The sequence below is a fragment of the Pseudopipra pipra genome, chromosome 3, assembly GCF_036250125.1.
Source record: "Pseudopipra pipra isolate bDixPip1 chromosome 3, bDixPip1.hap1, whole genome shotgun sequence".
NCBI classification, from domain to species: Eukaryota; Metazoa; Chordata; class Aves; order Passeriformes; family Pipridae; genus Pseudopipra; species Pseudopipra pipra.
Genome location: NC_087551.1, coordinates 44,092,301 through 44,110,234, shown reverse-complemented (window position 1 = coordinate 44,110,234; position 17,934 = coordinate 44,092,301). Strand labels below are relative to the sequence as shown.

The following is a 17,934-nucleotide window of genomic DNA, read 5'->3' as shown; positions in this document are numbered from 1 at the left end:
TAAATCGCTTTACATAACTTTTAGTGTTCTTATTTTCCAAAAATTATTTGAAAACTGAGTGGTTTAAAACCATAACATAGCTTCCAAAGAATAGAAGACATTGGGTAAAAGTTTAGTCTTTCAATACTTTTGTTTGCTAATGAATCCTTGGAGTAAACAAGCACTCTTTTACCCAGTTTCTGCAAAGTACTTGCCTTTTGTTTCAGACCCAATACAGAATGAGGTAATGCCTGTATCTCCTAAGCCAGGAATGTATTCAGATTGGGCACTGAAACAGGATAGGAGGATAATACCTGCTATTTTATAAATTCAGGGTAAACTTCAGCTCAGCTTCCAGATTGCTGTACTCAGAGGAAAGAACTAGGACTACTTATCTGAACACAAAAAATTGACTTCTTAGACCCTGACACAAAGCTTCACATTGGTGCCCTAAAATGCATTCAAAACACATTACAGTTACATAAATACATGTTTTAAATTAAGAGTGTCTTGTGACAAAATTGCATCAATTTAAGTGAGTCATTAAACACTACCCTGTCTTCAACAAAAATGCTGCTTTCAAATTCTCTCATTTAGAAGCCGGTGTTTTAACCTCAGGTTTCCTGAGGTAGAGGGTGAATAGACGCTGTTTCTGAGTGAGCTACAGAGATCCTCTGAAAATATAAATGAACACCTCTGCAGTGATCATAAAAACACAGATCTGTTTCACCAAAAAAAGCTCTTCTGCATTCCTGACACGACATTAGAGAATAATCTTCTTTAGACATCAAAGTCAGACAAGCACAACTTTCAGAAGTACATTAAATAATATTTATTGAGTTTGCAATTTCAGGGGGAAAGCTATAATTTCAGTCCCAGCTATTCATATACTGTGACACAGAGCCCTCATGTTCTTTCATCCATTCAACAAATGAACAATAACATGGAAAATAAAGAGGAGGGTTGAAAAAAACAACCCTATACTCTCAGTTTTGAAAAAAAAAAAAACAAACTGAAGTCCTGTTATTCACAAATACACTTGTCTTCTTGATTAAACATACTATGTTTTTATAGAAGAACAGACTCATCCTCCTGATGTTTGGGAGAAGGTACGGGATGGTTGATCTGAAAGAAAGCAAAACTATGTCAAACACAGAGCTTTTCCATATGACCACAATGAGAGCTAGATGGTTAATGCAGACTTCAGACTGCAAAGAATTTCTCACAAGAGGTAAGTACACTTTCCTCTTAGGAAGCCTTTTTGTCTGGGACTGATTCAGTGGGTGCATATAGTTAACAAACCACCAAGGTTTGCCTGTAAAATCTTATGGCAGAGGATGTTTTTATTTTCACCATGGTGACCCTTCTGGGTAGTAAAAAAAGGCATCACATAATATACAGAGATTCATATTTACAGAAATGGCAAAAGAGGGAACTGGATACAGTGACATTTCTGTCCAGGCATTAACAAAATCCCTTGTGTAGATTCAGGGATTGTTCACAGTTCCTTTAAGTGAGTCCTTTTCTCTGCACATAGGTTCTCTTGTTTTGCAAATGAGACTGAGCAGGATACCTCACTATAAGAAACAGATGCTTGCTCTCCCTTAAACCATGGTCATGACTTTCAGAGAGGCAGGTTGGAATCTCCTTATCTTCTTCTTTAGTGCCTTTGAAGCTTTGATGCGACAGATTTTGGGCACAGGGGGAAGAGGCTTGGAAGAGGCCTGGACAGTCCCTGATTGTCTGACTGAACCTTCAGGCCAAATCAGTTCACTTTCATCCCCCTCATCGTAGTCAAGGGCAAGACTGCTACTGTTACTGCTGCCATCCAAATCGCTTTCACTGGACTCACTGTCCCCAAAACGGTTAGTTGTGAAATCGCTGACCTCCCCTTCGCTGGTCTCTGCGATTGTGGAGTGAAAGAGGGAAGCGCACTCTGCAGAGTACTCTGAGTGGTCTGACTCGCTTTTGGCATAATCTCCGTGGCGCTGATTCTTGGAGCGAGCCCTCATACTGACAGTGCGCAGGACACCGGCTCTCCTTGCTGGCTGCCTTGGCGCTCCCAGGCCAAAGCTATGAGACACGCTGGCCAGGTTGGCCTTGGCAGAGATCTCCACTGTGGACTGCCACTTGCGCTGCTTCTTCTTGTTGGCCGTGTCTACACAAGCTGCTTCGAGGGAATGCAGTGCACTGGCAGAGGCTCCGTAGAGCTCTGGCCTGGATGACACGGTGGGGAGCCTGACTTGCACAGGGAACAGACTAGATTCTGAGCATGACCTGCCAGTCACGTCACCAGAATAAGACGGTCTCCGCACGAGATTCTTCACTCCTTGTGGCCTTTGGGGCTGATTCCACTCAGCAGGCAGCCTGGTAGCCCCATGGGACCCTCTTGCCTTCTCCATGCAGAAGGCTTGCTTCCCAGGCCGTAGTACCTTTTCACTGTTCCTCCTCTTTATCTTCACTGCCTTTGTTTTGGAGCTGGCAAACTTTACCCGGACTTGGTGGGATTCTGCAGGGACAAACTGAGCATGAACAAACTCAGTTCCTGCCACTCGCTCATGACCCCCAGTGCTAGTCGATTTGGCATTGTCATACCTTTTGAGGGGCAGCTTTCTGGGTGGGACAGCTTTAGCATTCCAAGTTTCTGGGCTAGAGTCCTCCTGGCACAGCTGTGAGTATGATGAACTGTGCTCTATGCTGCTATCCATTGCTTCTGCCAGAGGAGAACCCCTTGCTGCTGATTTGGCAGGGTAACAACTATTCACAGCTGATGGCTCTGTATCAGGCCGAGTGAATGGCTGTTCTTCATTCACACAGCGCATGGTCTCATGCTGCTTGGCACATTCCCCCTCTGACACCTCTCTCGACAGCTTCCCTTCAGCTTTGTTACTTTCCAGAGAACTCGCCTGTTTTTCCAGCTGGCTACTGCTGCTGTTAATTTTCACTCCGCCGGCGCTGGGGGTTATAATGAGTCTCTGGTGCATTGCGGCTGGCTGGTTCTTTGTTGGAACCCATTCACTGGCATCAGCCTGACTGTTCCCTTTGCATCTCGTCAGCTGCAGTAATTTATTGATGTAACCCCCTGGCTTGGCCTCAGTGGTTGGCCTAGTCCTAATCAAGCTGGGACCTGTCACACTAGGCATAGGTTTGTTGGGAGGAGCCTGGAAGTCCAGTTCTGGGGATGTGCCCACCAGGGAGAAAAGGGGACTTTGTAAAGCCACAGCATGAAGGGGGCTTGGGTAAGGATACACATCAATGCCATTCTTGGAGACCAAGTCATTTTGGAATTTGGGGTCCACGCTGAGCAAGTGTATGTCTCCATTACGGCACAGAGGCAATATGGATTTGGGATCCGTCTCTTTCTGAAATCTAGCATCTGCTGGAGTGAGTCTTTCCAAGTCACCTACACGGTGGATGAAAATAAACAACCTAATTAAATCACAGACAATTACATTCAAACTGGCTCATGCTAAAAGTGCTATCTCAGGGATGTGATGGCTTTTACTAAAATCAGTAGCATGAATAAAGAAAGTAATTTCAGTCTTCCAAGGTCAGTGAATTACTTTAAATCTTTTATTCACCTAAGCATAACAGAGATTAGAACGCCTTTTAATGCCAATAATAAAACTCTCACCTTTGCAAGAAATTTAAACTGTGCTACTTGGATGAAAGTAAATCTGTGCATATATAAAAATGTTCTAAAATGTCACACATAATGGGAACCCAACTAAACAAAAATAAGGGATTACTTTTATTTTTTAGCAGAGAAGCCACAGAAGAATGAATTAAAGAACCTTTACTTTGACAGAGGAAAAAAAATCTAAGGTTAACTACTCAGGCAGGTGGAAAGAGCAATCCCTGAAGATGACATTTATGGCCACCAATTCAGGTCTCTTCAATTCTGGAGTACTGTCAAGGTTGCTGTAAGTTACTCTTGACTGCTGCACCTGCACCTTTCCCTCAGAAGCATTCCCTGTGCACAGAGAGGAAAGGCTGTGTTTTTGTGTGAAGAAAGGTTATTCCATTCAGATGCATCATCCAGTAGAGCATTATGATGCTGTGTTATCTCTGGGATTAAGCATACTGGAATCAGTTATCTTGGATTTTTCTGTACAACAATGCAGACTTCAGTGCCAACAAATCCTCACCTAACCACTTTCCTGGCTGCTTCATGCTAACATGAAACCCAACCATCAAACTCAACCATGTAATTCCCAAACAGTGGCTATTTATGTCCTGTGACAGGACGCTTCGGAAAGACTCCAAAATTTGGGGTTGTCTGCAGTGTCCTACCTGAGGCACTCACAGATCTGCTACAGCAAAGATTAGGAAGACTGTTTCTCAAACAACTTAATTTCATAATGACAATTCTTTAGGAAACTGTTGGCAGCATGGTGCTCTCTCATACAAACAAACCAGGAAGCTGTCAGAAGAAAGCTGTGCTTGTGGTGTCTCAGTAAGCCTTCTGCTTGCCACTGAAAGAAACAGCAGTTGGTTTGTACCTGCAGTTACCTGTGGGGACAAGCTAAGGAGTGGAAAAGAGAAATTTCCTCCCCTCTCCAAATGATGATTTTCTGAAGTAACATCTTGCTTCACTGCTTGCAGCGTGGTCAACTGAGTAAGAATTGTTTCTTCAAGACTACACTCACTACTACCCCACTACTTATGTTTCTCATATGGAAGGAAGTAAGAGGTTGTAGCCAGGAAGAAGGGAGATGGTGGTGGAAAAAGAAAGGATGTCTGAAGGAGGTCTGTAGCCCCTCTCCCACATCCCTCAATATCAACTATTCCTTTTTTTGCTAGTCTATTTCTACATCCAAAAATCCGTAAAGTCCCTGGGGTCTCAGCAAAATGTTGCAAGGCAGGAAAGTTTCTGATTGAGCAAAAGATCTGTAATCTGAACGTGGAAGTCATGGATCATTAAGCTCAGCTTAATCCCCAGCCTTTGACAAGCCTTGAGAAGACTTTGCTTTTATGCTATAATTTACCGCCATCTCTTCAGGTGTGTCTGCACACATAGGTATAGAACAGGTCTTTGTTTCTATTCCAAGCAAGCCAGAGGTGAGTTAGCTCACATCAAATAGTTGTGGGAATGAATCCAGAGTGGCATGGTACTTGGAATGATGTTCCCTATGGCTTCTCTGTTTCTATAATGGAACTGTCATACATCTCACAGGATCACTATAAGAATTGTACTAACAAAAGATTGCTTTGAGGCCATGGAAGAATCCATAATAAGAAGTGATATGATGTCACTTCACAGATGGTAAACAAGAGATTTGGAATGTTAATGGACTTGTACATTTTGTCTAAAGGTATGATGCAAACTCATGGTTGATCCACTATTAGGTTCATGACTGCTTTCTAGAGAATTAACTTTTGGCCTCTGTTGTCCCTAACTGTACACAATAAATTATGAAAAAGAGTTATTGTTTGAGTCCACATTAATTAAAATAAATAGGAAATTTTGAGTTCACTTTAGATCTTTCATACATTCCTCCACCTTCACACAAAGTATTTCAAATACTGAAAATTTTCTGATTTCACATGCAGGTCAATTAAAAAAAATATCTCAACATTCATTAAAATTTTATCTCATACACTAAAGTATTTTTCCATTTCTAAATGCAGAGGCCTCACATTTGTTCTTGTTTCATCCATGTATTTGTTACTGTTTCATCCTTGTATTTGATATTGTTTAAAAATATCTGAGTATGGAGACAAGTGAAAGTTGGACAGTAAACCGTTTGGCTCTGTGGTTTTGATCAATTCTCTTTTTGTGTATTGAAAAGGAGAGTTATATATTGATTAAACATTGGCATACAAGGTCCTAAAAGGAATAACCAGGAATCTGCTCTTCTCTTGAATGAAGTATCCAGTTCTGCCATCAATTACCTGTGGAAACTGGCCTTGGTCTGGACCTGGCAGGAGCTGCAGAAACATCTCTGCTAGCTGTAATCTGACATCCATCACTGACGTAGGTCCCCTGCTGTTGGAAGCTGGTGGTGTGCACAGTAGTTTCATCTGCAGACTTGGGTCGGTAATCAAACACACTGAGCCTTGCTTTAGGGTGTTGAGAGCTGGGCAAGAGACTGGTGTGGGAGGAGGAAATGGATTCACTGTACACAGAGGTACAGGAATTGGATAGTGAGCAAGAACCACCGTCGCTCAGGTCATAGAATCCTGCAGAGTTAAAATAAATAGGATATTTCATACTTACAGCAACTAAACATGCTCTGTAGAAGAAAAATACAGAGAATACAATAAATCTTCATTTGCTATGTGCCACAAGCCTAAATTTATGATCATTTATTTAGGTAACATTAGCAGAGGTATACTCTAATTCAACCAAACTTTACAGGGCTTCTGCATATTTACTTAGGCCCTGAGCCAGCTTGGCACACACATGCCTGCTTAGTTCTGAGGGTGGGATGGGGTGAAGTGTAGCACCATCACGCCCAGTTCTTCACTGGAGAACGTCTTTGGGGACTATTATGCAACTGGTGTAAAATAGGGCTGTCTTACACTGTTGTAACTTGCGCTGGGTGAATAGAAACACATATTGGATGGGAAAGTAGAGTAAAACTAGCTTGTGACCAGAGCTGCCAAGCCTATGATAGATGGAATGTCTAAGAGCAGAGAATGGAAGCTATCTTCCCTCTCCAGGTCTTGAGATCATTGCCAAGTAATTATGGAAGTATTAAAAAAGGCTCTGTATAAATTCAAGACAGGAATTTTTATTATTCCTCTCTATAACAGAAAAGAAGCTGTTTCCTTTTGAACTATGTGCATGTGCCTAAGTGCACAAATCCTGAACTTAAACGCTCAACAGCAACTTGCACGTTTTATGTCCCCTTTAAGCACTAGGCTGCAAATCTGTATGATGCATAAAAAGAAAATAAATCTTTCCTTGTCTCACTGAAGACTTGAGGCTTTCCAAAATTCTGTTTATAAAGAACTACTCTCATTGTCTCAGACTAGATAACAGAAAACGGTTTTAACAGACACCCTAGCTATAAAAGTCTGCAGTACAACTCTCTCTGTGAATCACACCAGTAACCTAATACCCAGTATTTTTCTGTTCGTGAGATCTTTACTCAGCAAACTTTTGAGGTGTTTTTTCTCAGTGTCTTTTAATAGAGCTGTTTTGTTTCTCCATAAATGATCAAACATTCATTTGGCTGGAGCACTCCAATACTAGTGATCTTCAAAGCCTTAGTGAGGCTCAGAACCCTCCTGGATTCAAGTAGAGCATTGATATGGATCCTTCACTTCTTTTAAGTACTCTAGCCACTTTGCCAATGGTCATTCTACACTGGATAGTTAATTTACGTAATTAATAACTAAGGTATATAATAATTAATTAAGGTAATTAATAACTACATGTCTCTTCCTCCTTCCATGTGTGGCTACAAGGTTAATTTTAAAATAAAATTAAAAAAAATCCAGAAAAAATACTGTTTGAGTGAACGAATGCTTTCCACTAAATCAGCTTCTCAGCAGAATTCCTATCAGCTCTGCGAGTTAGCTCTGTGCCAGATGACTACTCTCTACCTCAGCCATGGGACACTGTTTCTGACCAAATAATACAGGGAGTTTTGCTTCAGTTCTCCCAGCACCACACCCCATGAAATAAATAGTCAAGTGCATATTACCTGAGCTGGGCCGGCTGTCACTATCCAAGTATTCACTGGAGGTCTTACTGACATCCAATTTCAGCTCACTTATTCGCTGGTCTAGCTGATCCAGGTGGCTTTTCAAGCCGACATCCTGTCTCCTCAAACGAGACTAAATCACAAGTCAAGGGAAGAGGGAGGAAATGAAGAATAATCACAATCAGAACCTCAGCAACAATGCATGAATTCAGGCCACCTGTGCCAGCCAGATTCTGCTCTCATTAAGTGTTTTGCTTAGTTAGGGACTGTTGCAATTGGCTCTCTGTAATGACACTGACATAAGACAAGGACAAAACATTTTGTTTCTCAGTATATATTGTCTTCTGCCCAGCTGAACATGTTCTCAAATTTTAAACTTTGGGTTTATTGTTACACTTATGGCAGGAACTCTATCTCTAAAGAGAACAGCAATCTTTTAACTAATTAACATTTTCTTATATGTACTGCACTCTGCCTCTGAGCAGAGGAAGAGACAAACGTTATGGATTGTCTGCCTGATGAAAGCAAACTGCTGTATGTAGAGGTACCTTATTGCCACACAAAGTTAAGGCAGCATACTCAATGTAGTAAAACCCTTGGCTTTGATGACGTGTTTATAGTTGAAAGGATACATTGCAAGAATTGTGACGTCTATTTTGCTGCAAGTTTTCCTTGCATGTCTCGTGGCTAGATATTTTCACCCATTTCATGCAAGAGGCAGCTAGTATTTAAATACTGATGGGGAAATTACTGTATTTAAAATAAAAGGTGTCTCAAGTTTGTCAATAATCTTTCAGAAGCCAGCAACAATGTCTGTCGTCTACTGCAAGCAATGACCAGGCTGATCTGAGGTAACAGCTCCCGCAGTTGCTCCCCCAGTATTTGTGCTGTCAGCTTGGAGAGGCAGATGGCCAGGCGTTAGGTACCAGCCAAAGAACCACAGTTGGTTTCTGTGACAAACTTCTCACATAGCACTTGGCAAATTACCTAAAGCCCAGTCACTATTTAGGCAGCTTCTAATTATATCTCACCTCACTATGCATCCTACAGTACTTTACAGTAAGGTTATACAGAAAGGTGGTCTCTTGAAGCTGGTTGAAAAGTTGTGCTCAAAGCCCTTGAGGGTATGGGTTTCCACTCAGTAATTGCAAGAAAAACATGATTAACATTCTTCTTTATGTGTACAGCTCACATTTAACAACACAAGTGGCAGCTCTAGCAGCATTTCCAACCTCAAATATGAAAACCAAAAAATCTAGGTCTCTAGAACCAATTAAAGTATCTGCAAAATTAAATGATGTGCAGAAAATCAAAATCAGTATGTACACATTTTCAACTTCACTTTCCTTTCGTACGGATTATTCAGCTTTTAATATTTGCATTTTTAGGTTTCTCCATAGCTATAAATACTAAAAGAAAAGAAAGATGCTAAGATCCTAAAGTAATCAGTAAATGATTAGGAACTGTGATGGAAGGAAAACAGAAAAAACAGACAAAAGACAGATGTCCCAAGTTTCACAAAACAACTGTTAGGGCTGGTGATGCTGCTGAGAAGAAAAAAAAAAGGTATTCTATTATGCTTTTACAGACAGCTGGAGGAATATATAAGACACAAGAAACAAAGCCCCTTTTTGTTAGCATCACACTTCTAGAAAGGTTTAAGCTCAAATGGCTCATCACTGCTTCCTAGGAAAACCCATGGTGATTTTCCCTTTTCCTGTTTCATATAACCAAAAGGAAGAGAAGAATTGGATAATAAAGGAGATTTTCTATCCCATCTGAATGATGAATGTATGACCTTGTCAGTACTTCTTTATTTCCTGACAAAAAAGCAAAACCATGCCATGCCTTCTTCAATCCCACCTACTCAGGAAATCACAAAGTTTTGTTTTCATGGCTGGAATTAATTGCTTAATGATTAATGTTTTGCCAGCCAATCCCTCAGCCTGTGGTTTCTGATTAATGACGGAGAGGCCACAAGGCTCTCAGGTATTCAAACATTATTTATTATACCTCTAGGTTCTGTCTGCGCTTTCACAGCATTTTAACCAACACACATGATTTACATCATCGTTTTTAACTCTTTTATGGTGTCTCACACCATTGGGTTTCCAGCAGACTCCATAGCTTTGATCTTTCAGCTAACTACTTCTGCACTCAGGGAGGAGAAGCATTCCTCTAACCATTTGGATAAGAATGACTTTTCCGGTGTGTTTGTTTGAGGCTGTTATTGCTCCAATACCCACATTAAGCAGCACTCAAAAACTCACTCTTTCTCAACTCACGACATGAATTTTACAAGTGACAAAACCTCACAGGTAAAACCATCTGTTTGCGTTGGGCAATGCAGCTGTGAAGACTTTTGTACACTGCACAGCGTGGGACCAAACTTTCCAAAACAACTTGTACTATGAATGGATTACAGTTTTGAGGAGCCAAATCTGGCATATCACCATACCACACATTTTTCAGAATAAAGAACACTCTCTGAAAAGCAGGTTCCTTTACAGCAACACAAGCTGACACCTCAAATTAAGGCACCAAAACCCACTGGTCATACTTGACTATTCTCAACTATTAATGTGTTATAAAGGGGTGTGTGTGTGACACTTATTGTTTGTAGTTAGCACCTGATAGTTCTATTAATCTGACTGTATTTTGGAATGCACAAAAGATAGAATTCTTACCTGGTTTTGCCCATCTAAAAGACCTTTGGATCTTTTTGTAACTGATGGTGCAAAGCAGCCGATTTCAGAGGAAAATTAATATCACCTATCCTAGACCTGTATTCTAGAGTGTGCTGAATTCCTTCTGGAAGCATCACTTTCTCTCAAGTTGACAAAACTTGAAGTTAGTTTATTAAAAAAAAATATCTCTGGTTTAAAAGATGTCTTCTCCTATTTAAAATTATCTAAAGGGGAAAAAAGTTCTGTGTAAAATGCTGGGTATCAAGTGTTTGCTTTTTTCTCTTCAATATAATGTGTCCCTTCTCACATTTTTATAACATCATAAATCATCTGAAAGCTTGCAAAAACAAAATCATCAGATTCAAATCAAATAAATGGTTTATAAACATGTCCTCTGAGGAAAGAGCTGAGAAAATACTGGGTGTTGTAGCCTTTGATATCCACCTACTTGAACAGTGATCATAGATTTCTTTCTTTGCATTAGCCTGAATTTGCATCTCTTCTTTTTCCTCTATATCACCATGATACTGTTCGGCTAAGAGAAGTTTAGTAGCTTTGGGATCTCTGGCGGTGGGCAGCATCACTTAACTCTGCTCCTCTTCTACTACAGAGTTGACCCTGCTGGCACTGTAGTAATTCGCAGCTGCCAGAAGAGACCCTGGCCACCAAAAAGAGTCACTGGCTGAGGCAACACAGGATGTGACTGTTAGGGGCAGCAGACTGCCTACATCAGAATGTAGGCTGTTAGAGTACAGGCCAGCTGCTGTCTGTCTCTGGTAAACGCTGTTAGGGAGAAGACTGGGATTCTGGAATGGCATCTGCACCTGGTCCCCACGGCACTTGATGGCTTTGTTCCGCTCGTTTCCACTACTGGGACTTGAGTCCTTGAGGGTACTGACTCTGCTCTTCTGTTTCTTACCCTACCATTATAGAAGCCTGGCTTGACTTTTTATCTGCCTTCTTTCCATCACTGAGATGCCCTGAGCCAGCTCCAGCTGACACAGCTTCCCGATTTTATGTTGCAAGGACCAAACTTTTTATGAATTAACTCAGGACCATGCTAAAGCCCAGAGCTACAGCCCTCCTTAAAACTTGGATCAAGATACACTGCAAGGCAAAGCTACATTTACATTGTTAATGAGTTTCTCAATCTGAAATCTTACAGAGCAGCAATCACATACTCTATCATCCATGGGCCAACAACAACAAAGACATAACACGCCTTGAGGAATGCTGTGCTTTGCATTTTCTGTTGTTTTCAGTTTTAACCTAATTTCCTGCAATCATGAACAGAATTTTCATGGGTTTTGAGTGCAATACACTGCTTATGAGTCACCAAGAAAGTTTTCCACCTGTGGTCGCTGAGATCCTAGGACCTGTGGACTACTTCTAACGGGACTGTGAAAAGCCTGTTTTCAACTGGGTTTACTTTGCTATTAAGCAGCTTTGAGGTCTGCACCTCTACTCAAATATATGTCTGCAGTTTGCAGGGGGAAAAAAACAATAAAGGTAACAAGTACGCCTGAGCAGCACTGTCTGAAAAGCTTCCAGAGCCATGGGTCAATTAGAAGAGCTTTATATCACTACTTTAAGCATTCACAGAACTCTGTTTTTGCTGAAGAACCTAACCCTGGATTTATGTAGTCATCACTCTCAAGCTTTATGAACACCTCCCTTCCAGGCACCCTAAGAAACACGTTTCCCATAATTGCACTGGCACCTACTGGTGAAATCCATCCCTCTCCAGAGATGTACAGAGTTACTTTTGTCCACTCAACTCCCACATTTCTAAGGGAAGCAATTAAAGGCTGTTTTTTCCTACTGTTTTAATGGCTAGTTTTTCCCACGTGCTTGGAAAGCTTTGAAAGGCAGCAGTAAGGTCCTGAAAAGCCAACCTTCAATTTAATATTTTATTTGAAAAATATATAAACAAAGGAGTAATTAAAGCACAACAGCTGACATGAAAAAGTACAGTCACTACGGTCAGAGGTCATTGGGTGATTCTGTTACCCCAGAAGCCCCAGACAGGCAATAAATGCCTTCAATTCTTTTGTTTAATTAAAAAAAAAAAAAAGAAGAAAAAATGTAGTAATTTCTTAAAATTATCAATGACAGGTAATCAAGAGGCTGACCGTCCACTTGTCCTGCGTCTTCTTAATCAAGATATGCCTGCTGCATATCACAGAGTGGTGGCTAGGTTTCCCTAAAGGTTAAAGCCAGTTTTATTCTGAGATGCTGCCTGATAAAGATGCCTATGGGGAGCGAATAACCACGCTGTTTTCACACCTGATTGATAACTGGTGGCCGAGCCTTCCACTAGTACAGGAAAGGAAAAAATTCTGAATTAAGTCTGAGTTTACTGAAGTGTGTAATTGCCCACACTGGAGATTAACGCCCTTTACCCTTTGATTGTTGTCTCACCTATGAAACTCGTTTCAGCTTCAATTCAGTTTTTTCCAGTTTCACAAAAAGAGCTGTGCAAGCTGCCAACGTAACACTTTAAATACAAGGCCTGGCATTCAGTTATTCTTCCCTTTTGATCACGCAATCCGTGGAAAGAACAAAGTGCTCCTGGCCCATGAAGCCTTTCCTGGCGGATCGACTCCCACGGGCGCACACCCGCGCGGGCACACATAGGTGTGCGCGCACACGCCCACCCGAACCCCTGGGCGCTTAGTCTGTGCATGTGTATCTCCCTCCGTGTGCCTTTTGATCTCCTATGCAAACGGCTGCTGCCACTGAGAGCCGAGCGCTGTACTGCTGAAGTTAATCATCACCTACTCCCCGGCTCCGGTGAATGAGCGGTGCCGGATTAACAACTACTCCCGAGCGCTTCTCCTGGCACGGAGCCCGCTACCAGCGCTGTCTGTTTCGGGCCGCCCAGGTGAGCCCCGCCTGAGGAAAGGAAGCTCCCGCCTGCTATAGCGGGGCTGTAGCCGCGACTCGCACCTGCCAGCGGGGGGAGCTGCGGCTGGCGGGGCGGGGGCAGCGCAGGGGCCGCGGCTGCAGCGCTTGCCTGCTCCCGGTCCCGTCACGGCGCCGGCGGCTGCAGAGGCGGGGCCGGGTGTCCGGCAGCCCGCGGGCGCTCCCCTCCGCTCGCCGTCACCACCGCGGCTGGACTCACGAAGCCGGGTAACGGGGCGTCCCGTGCCGTACCGTCCCTTACCAGCTGCTCCTTCAGGGCGGAGAGGGTGGCCTCCAGACGGTGCTCCTTGCTGTGGGCGGACACGGGCTGCTCTTCTCCGCCCGCCGCCGGCCGCTGCGGCATGGCCAGGGCGGCCCGCACCAGCTCCCGCTGCTTCTCCCGCAGCACCTGGAGCTCCTGGAGGCCGGCCAGGGCCGCCTGCAGCCTTTCTCCCACCCGGCCGCGATCCCAGCCTCCCGGCCGCGGGGCGCCCAGCAGCATCGTCAGCGCTGGGCCGCGGCTCCGGCCATGGCAGTGGGGCGGCGGGGAGGCGGCGGGGCTGCTCCCGCCCCGGGCCGTGCCTGCGGCAGGGTCTGACCGCCCCGCTCCGCCGCTGGCACTCGAGCGAGTGAAGCGGAGCTGCAGCGGCTCCTGCGGTTTTGGAGAAGAGGTGGGGACAGGGGAGGGAGAGAGGGAGGGCGGGAGCGAAGGGAAGAGGCTGCGGCTCCAGGCAGTGCCGGGGCCACCTCTCGGGTGGATACGCGAGGAGAGCAGCCCGTGCCCGGCGCTCCCCCCGCCCCGCACAGGGGGCGGCTCCCGCCTGTCCCGTTCCTGCCCCTGCCCGGGGGACTGCTCTCGCCTCTTCCCCCGCCCCGGGGGTGAAGAGGGGTCGGGTACCCGCCTTCTCCGGGCAGAGACAGGTCCTGGGGGGCCAGCAGGCAGGTCCGGGGCGAGAGCGCCGGTCCCGGCCGGCAGCGAGCCCCAGGGATGCTGCGGAGATCGGAGCTGAGCCCAGCGTCGTGCTGCAGCCGCGTGCAAGTGGAAGTGATGCGAGGGTATGGTGCTGTGAGCTCCCATGTATAGCAATGCTTCCCTCACAAAAACGTGGCGTTTGTAACTCCAACGCTTCTCCTCCTGGCTGGTGGTGCCCCCAGCTAGGCACAGCACTGGCACTCCTTATCTTGCTCTCCAGGAACCGACCCAACTGGGATCTCACTGCACAAGTTCGCTGTCATGTACTGAATTGTTGATTCTCACTTTGGAAGCAAGGCAGAGTCCTGTCTTGAGGTCAAGGTGTGGCTCAGCCCTCTCCCCCGCCCCAAAGTAATATGAAGGGCTTAGGAGTTGCTTTAAATGGGATGTGAAAACACAGCCGTGGAAATTCAAGGCTACGGTGCTGTTGCTACCAGGTAATGTCAGCATTTAAAGCTCCCAAGACAGGCAGCTGCAGCTTCTTCAGAGATAGCTGGCTAGCAGGCAGCAAAACCAGAATGTGTAGTCTGTAGTGATGCAGCGGGGGAGAGGAAGCCCTGATACCAAGAGCCTAATGAACACAGTGGAGATCATGCTACAGGAGACTTAATTTTTCTACTGCCTGCACTGAACTAGGAAGCATTTGGATCCTACAGATCCCAGGAGAACTCTGTGCCACACTCCTGATTTACATAATTTCGGGAAAGATGTATGATTCCTTATAAGGCAGTAAGCACATGCATAGCCTATCTGTCTGTGGTTATGTTCTATTCACCCTGTGTCATATCTTTAAAAGCTGTCATACTTTAATTTGAATGTTACTTGACTTTGTGCTGGGATACAGGACTTTGGTGAGTGGGAACCAGTTGCTCTGTCATCTGTTCTTCAAGGAGCCTCTTCTCAACACCACCTGTGGGTGGCTATGCCCACCACTGAGCACTGTAGCCAGGCTAACTTTCCTTGTAGCAGTCCCTAGCTTTACAAATGTTAAAAGCAGTAGAGTCATGTCAAATCCAGCTCTTGCTGGGGGGCAGAGAGTCAAATTATTCCCGTGTTTGTTCACCAGGTGCCATGCAACACATTGTTTGATAGTCTCAGTAGAACCCAAGCTTTGCTTTCATAATGTCACTTTCAACAGTTTTTATGTAGCTTGAAGATTTGAGAATGATGTTTACCTTGCAAAGTTGAACTATGTCAGAAGGGGTCCAGAGAGGCCCTGTTCTGACATGTTGTGCACAACTAATAACAGATGTCTCCATCTGCAGATGGAACAGGAATGACTGTTGTACAGTGCTTAGTTCAAGTGTGTGAGATATGACTCGTATGATATCACCTAAAACATGTTTTATTGTTTGGTTTTTTTTTTCGTTAATGAATATACCTCTACTCTTCTTCCTTCCCCATTCATCTCACAGAACTTCCCTGTGCAGAGCAATGCTTCAGTGCCAGGATGACTGAACTATTCATTTACAAGGTGGAAAGAAAAACTGAGTTCAACACCAAGATGCTCTTGAAGGTGCTGACAAAAGACAGCATGAAATTCTACCACCTCTCAGATGGAGTGTGGTGAAGAACCAAACAACCATCACTGTATGGCACGTGGCAAGAATCTTGCAAAATGCCATTGCAGATATGAGGAGTGAAGCGTTTTTGTAAATCACTTGGCTTGGCACTTGTTAAAACAGACATACAGTTCCTTATTTTATTCAAACCATGTTCTAACACGACCAAATACAAGTCACTGACAGAACTACCATTTAGTATATACTTGGTAGGAGAATTATAAGGTCATATATTTTTTTTTCCCCTCTCTTTCCCTTTCATGGAACTGTTATCCCTTGCTCTTTGTTTTTCCTCTTCTTTCATCATTTTATCTTTTCCTTCATGAATTCCCAAATGGGCTATATCACAGCAGTATCTTTATTCTAATCAGCTTCCTTATTATTCCCTCTGTTGTACTGATTACTTTCTTCCCCAGAACCCTTATGATGTCACTTAATCTTTTCAGATAACTCAACAAATATCTTGCATTATCTGATTTCTGGGGGAAAGAATAAAAGGTGTGAATCGCACCCAAATTTAAAACCATGAGATTATGTGGAGGAGGGGTAGCAGTAAAAGTGAAATTTGCATGGTAGGGACTTAGAAAACTTCTGCTATTCTTAATGACTTACAGATAAGAATGTTCAATATTGATACTCTGTAAAGTTTCACTAGACTTTAAGAATTACTTAAAAAAAATGAGCAGTCTATAGGTAACACCTTATTTTGCTGTCTAGCTTTAGCACACTGAATTCAAATGCTTAAACTTTGCTTGCACTTTTCAGGAGCCAAAAGGTTTGACTTTTCATTTATGTTACCTTTTTTCCATTGATTTCTAAAATATTGCTCTGGATTTATGCAAGAATTGGAATAAGATTTCTGTTTTCCACTTGCAGATCCTGAGGTAAATGAAATTTTGCAAAAAGCTGTAGTGAAGGAACAATATGGTTACAAAATCAGACAACAAAACAGTAGGAAATAAAACAATTTGTTTACATAACATTATTTTACATTCTGATTTGTATTATATAATTGCACAGTGTTGTTCTATGGGTATGTTCCTCAATACAGGAACAGTGTGGCCAGCAGGACCAGAGAAGTGATTCTTCCCCTGTGCTCAGTGCTGGTGAGGCCACACCTGGAGTACTGTGTCCAGTTCTGGGCCCCTCAGTTCAGGAAGGATATTGAGGTGCTGGAGCAGGTCCAGAGAAGAGCAACAAGGCTGGTGAAGAGACTCGAGCACAAGTCCTATGAGGAGAGGCTGAGGGAGCTGGGGTTGTTCAGCCTGGAGAAGAGGAGGCTCAGGGGAGACCTCATCACTCTCTACAACTCCCTGAGAGGAGATTGTAGCCAGGTGGGCATCAGTCTCTTCTCCCAGGCAGCTATCAGTAAGACAAGAGGGCATGGTCTTAAGCTCTGCCAGCGGAGGTTTAGGTTGGACAACAGGAAGAAATTTTTTACGGAGAGAGTGATCAGACATTAGAATGGGCTGCCCAGGGAAGTGGTGGATTCACCATCCCTGGAGGTTTTTAAGATGAGACTGGATGTGGCACTTAGTGCCATGGTCTAGTAACCGTGGTGGTAGTGGATCAAGGGTTGGACTTGATGATCTCAGAGGTCTTTTCCAACCTGCTTGATTTTATGACTCTATTCTATGATTCTATAAGCGTATAGAATGAAAGATACTACTCAATGCCCTCTGTCCTCACTCTCCAGCCCATGCAGATCACTTAAATTGTGCACTACAGATAGAATTTTTTGCTTTTTAAAACTAAGCATTCCAGCTATTAAGTGCCTTACAGTATGAGTGAATGATGTCTTTACAACATCCCAAAAGGTATAAAGCTGGTTTTGTTTAATAAGGGAGGACCTGAGGCACTGAATTTTCTTTCAGACATGCTTGTTCATTTTGGGTGCCCACTGGAGATGCCTTTGGCCTGATTTTTCTGTGTACTTACTATTATACAGTTAATATATATCCATTTTATTGTTCCAAGCAGAGTTCCCTTTAACTTCAGTTGTAGTTCTGAGCACTCAGCACTTTGGTAAATTGAATACTGGGTATTCTAATTTGAATCACTAGAAAAATGAGGAATACAATTAGTCCTCCTCATATGGAGCCAGCTTGGGTGTGCCTGCACCTGTGGTAGAGATGTGCCCTCAGAGCCTCATAAACTATCAGAAAGGAGGCAGG

General features: G+C 43.7%; 1 protein-coding gene across 1 annotated transcript; it reads right to left on the bottom strand.

Moving 5' to 3' along the window:
• Positions 1 to 796: 796 nt before the first annotated feature.
• Positions 797 to 14,081, bottom strand: DACT2 (dishevelled binding antagonist of beta catenin 2). The gene is made up of 4 exons (XM_064648912.1): positions 13,488 to 14,081; positions 7,635 to 7,767; positions 5,875 to 6,162; positions 797 to 3,382 (listed from the first exon to the last, which is right to left on the bottom strand). The coding sequence occupies exons 1-4, from the start codon at positions 13,725 to 13,727 to the stop codon at positions 1,584 to 1,586; spliced, it is 2,460 nt and encodes an 819-aa protein (XP_064504982.1). The 5' UTR covers positions 13,728 to 14,081; the 3' UTR covers positions 797 to 1,583.
• Positions 14,082 to 17,934: the final 3,853 nt, after the last annotated feature.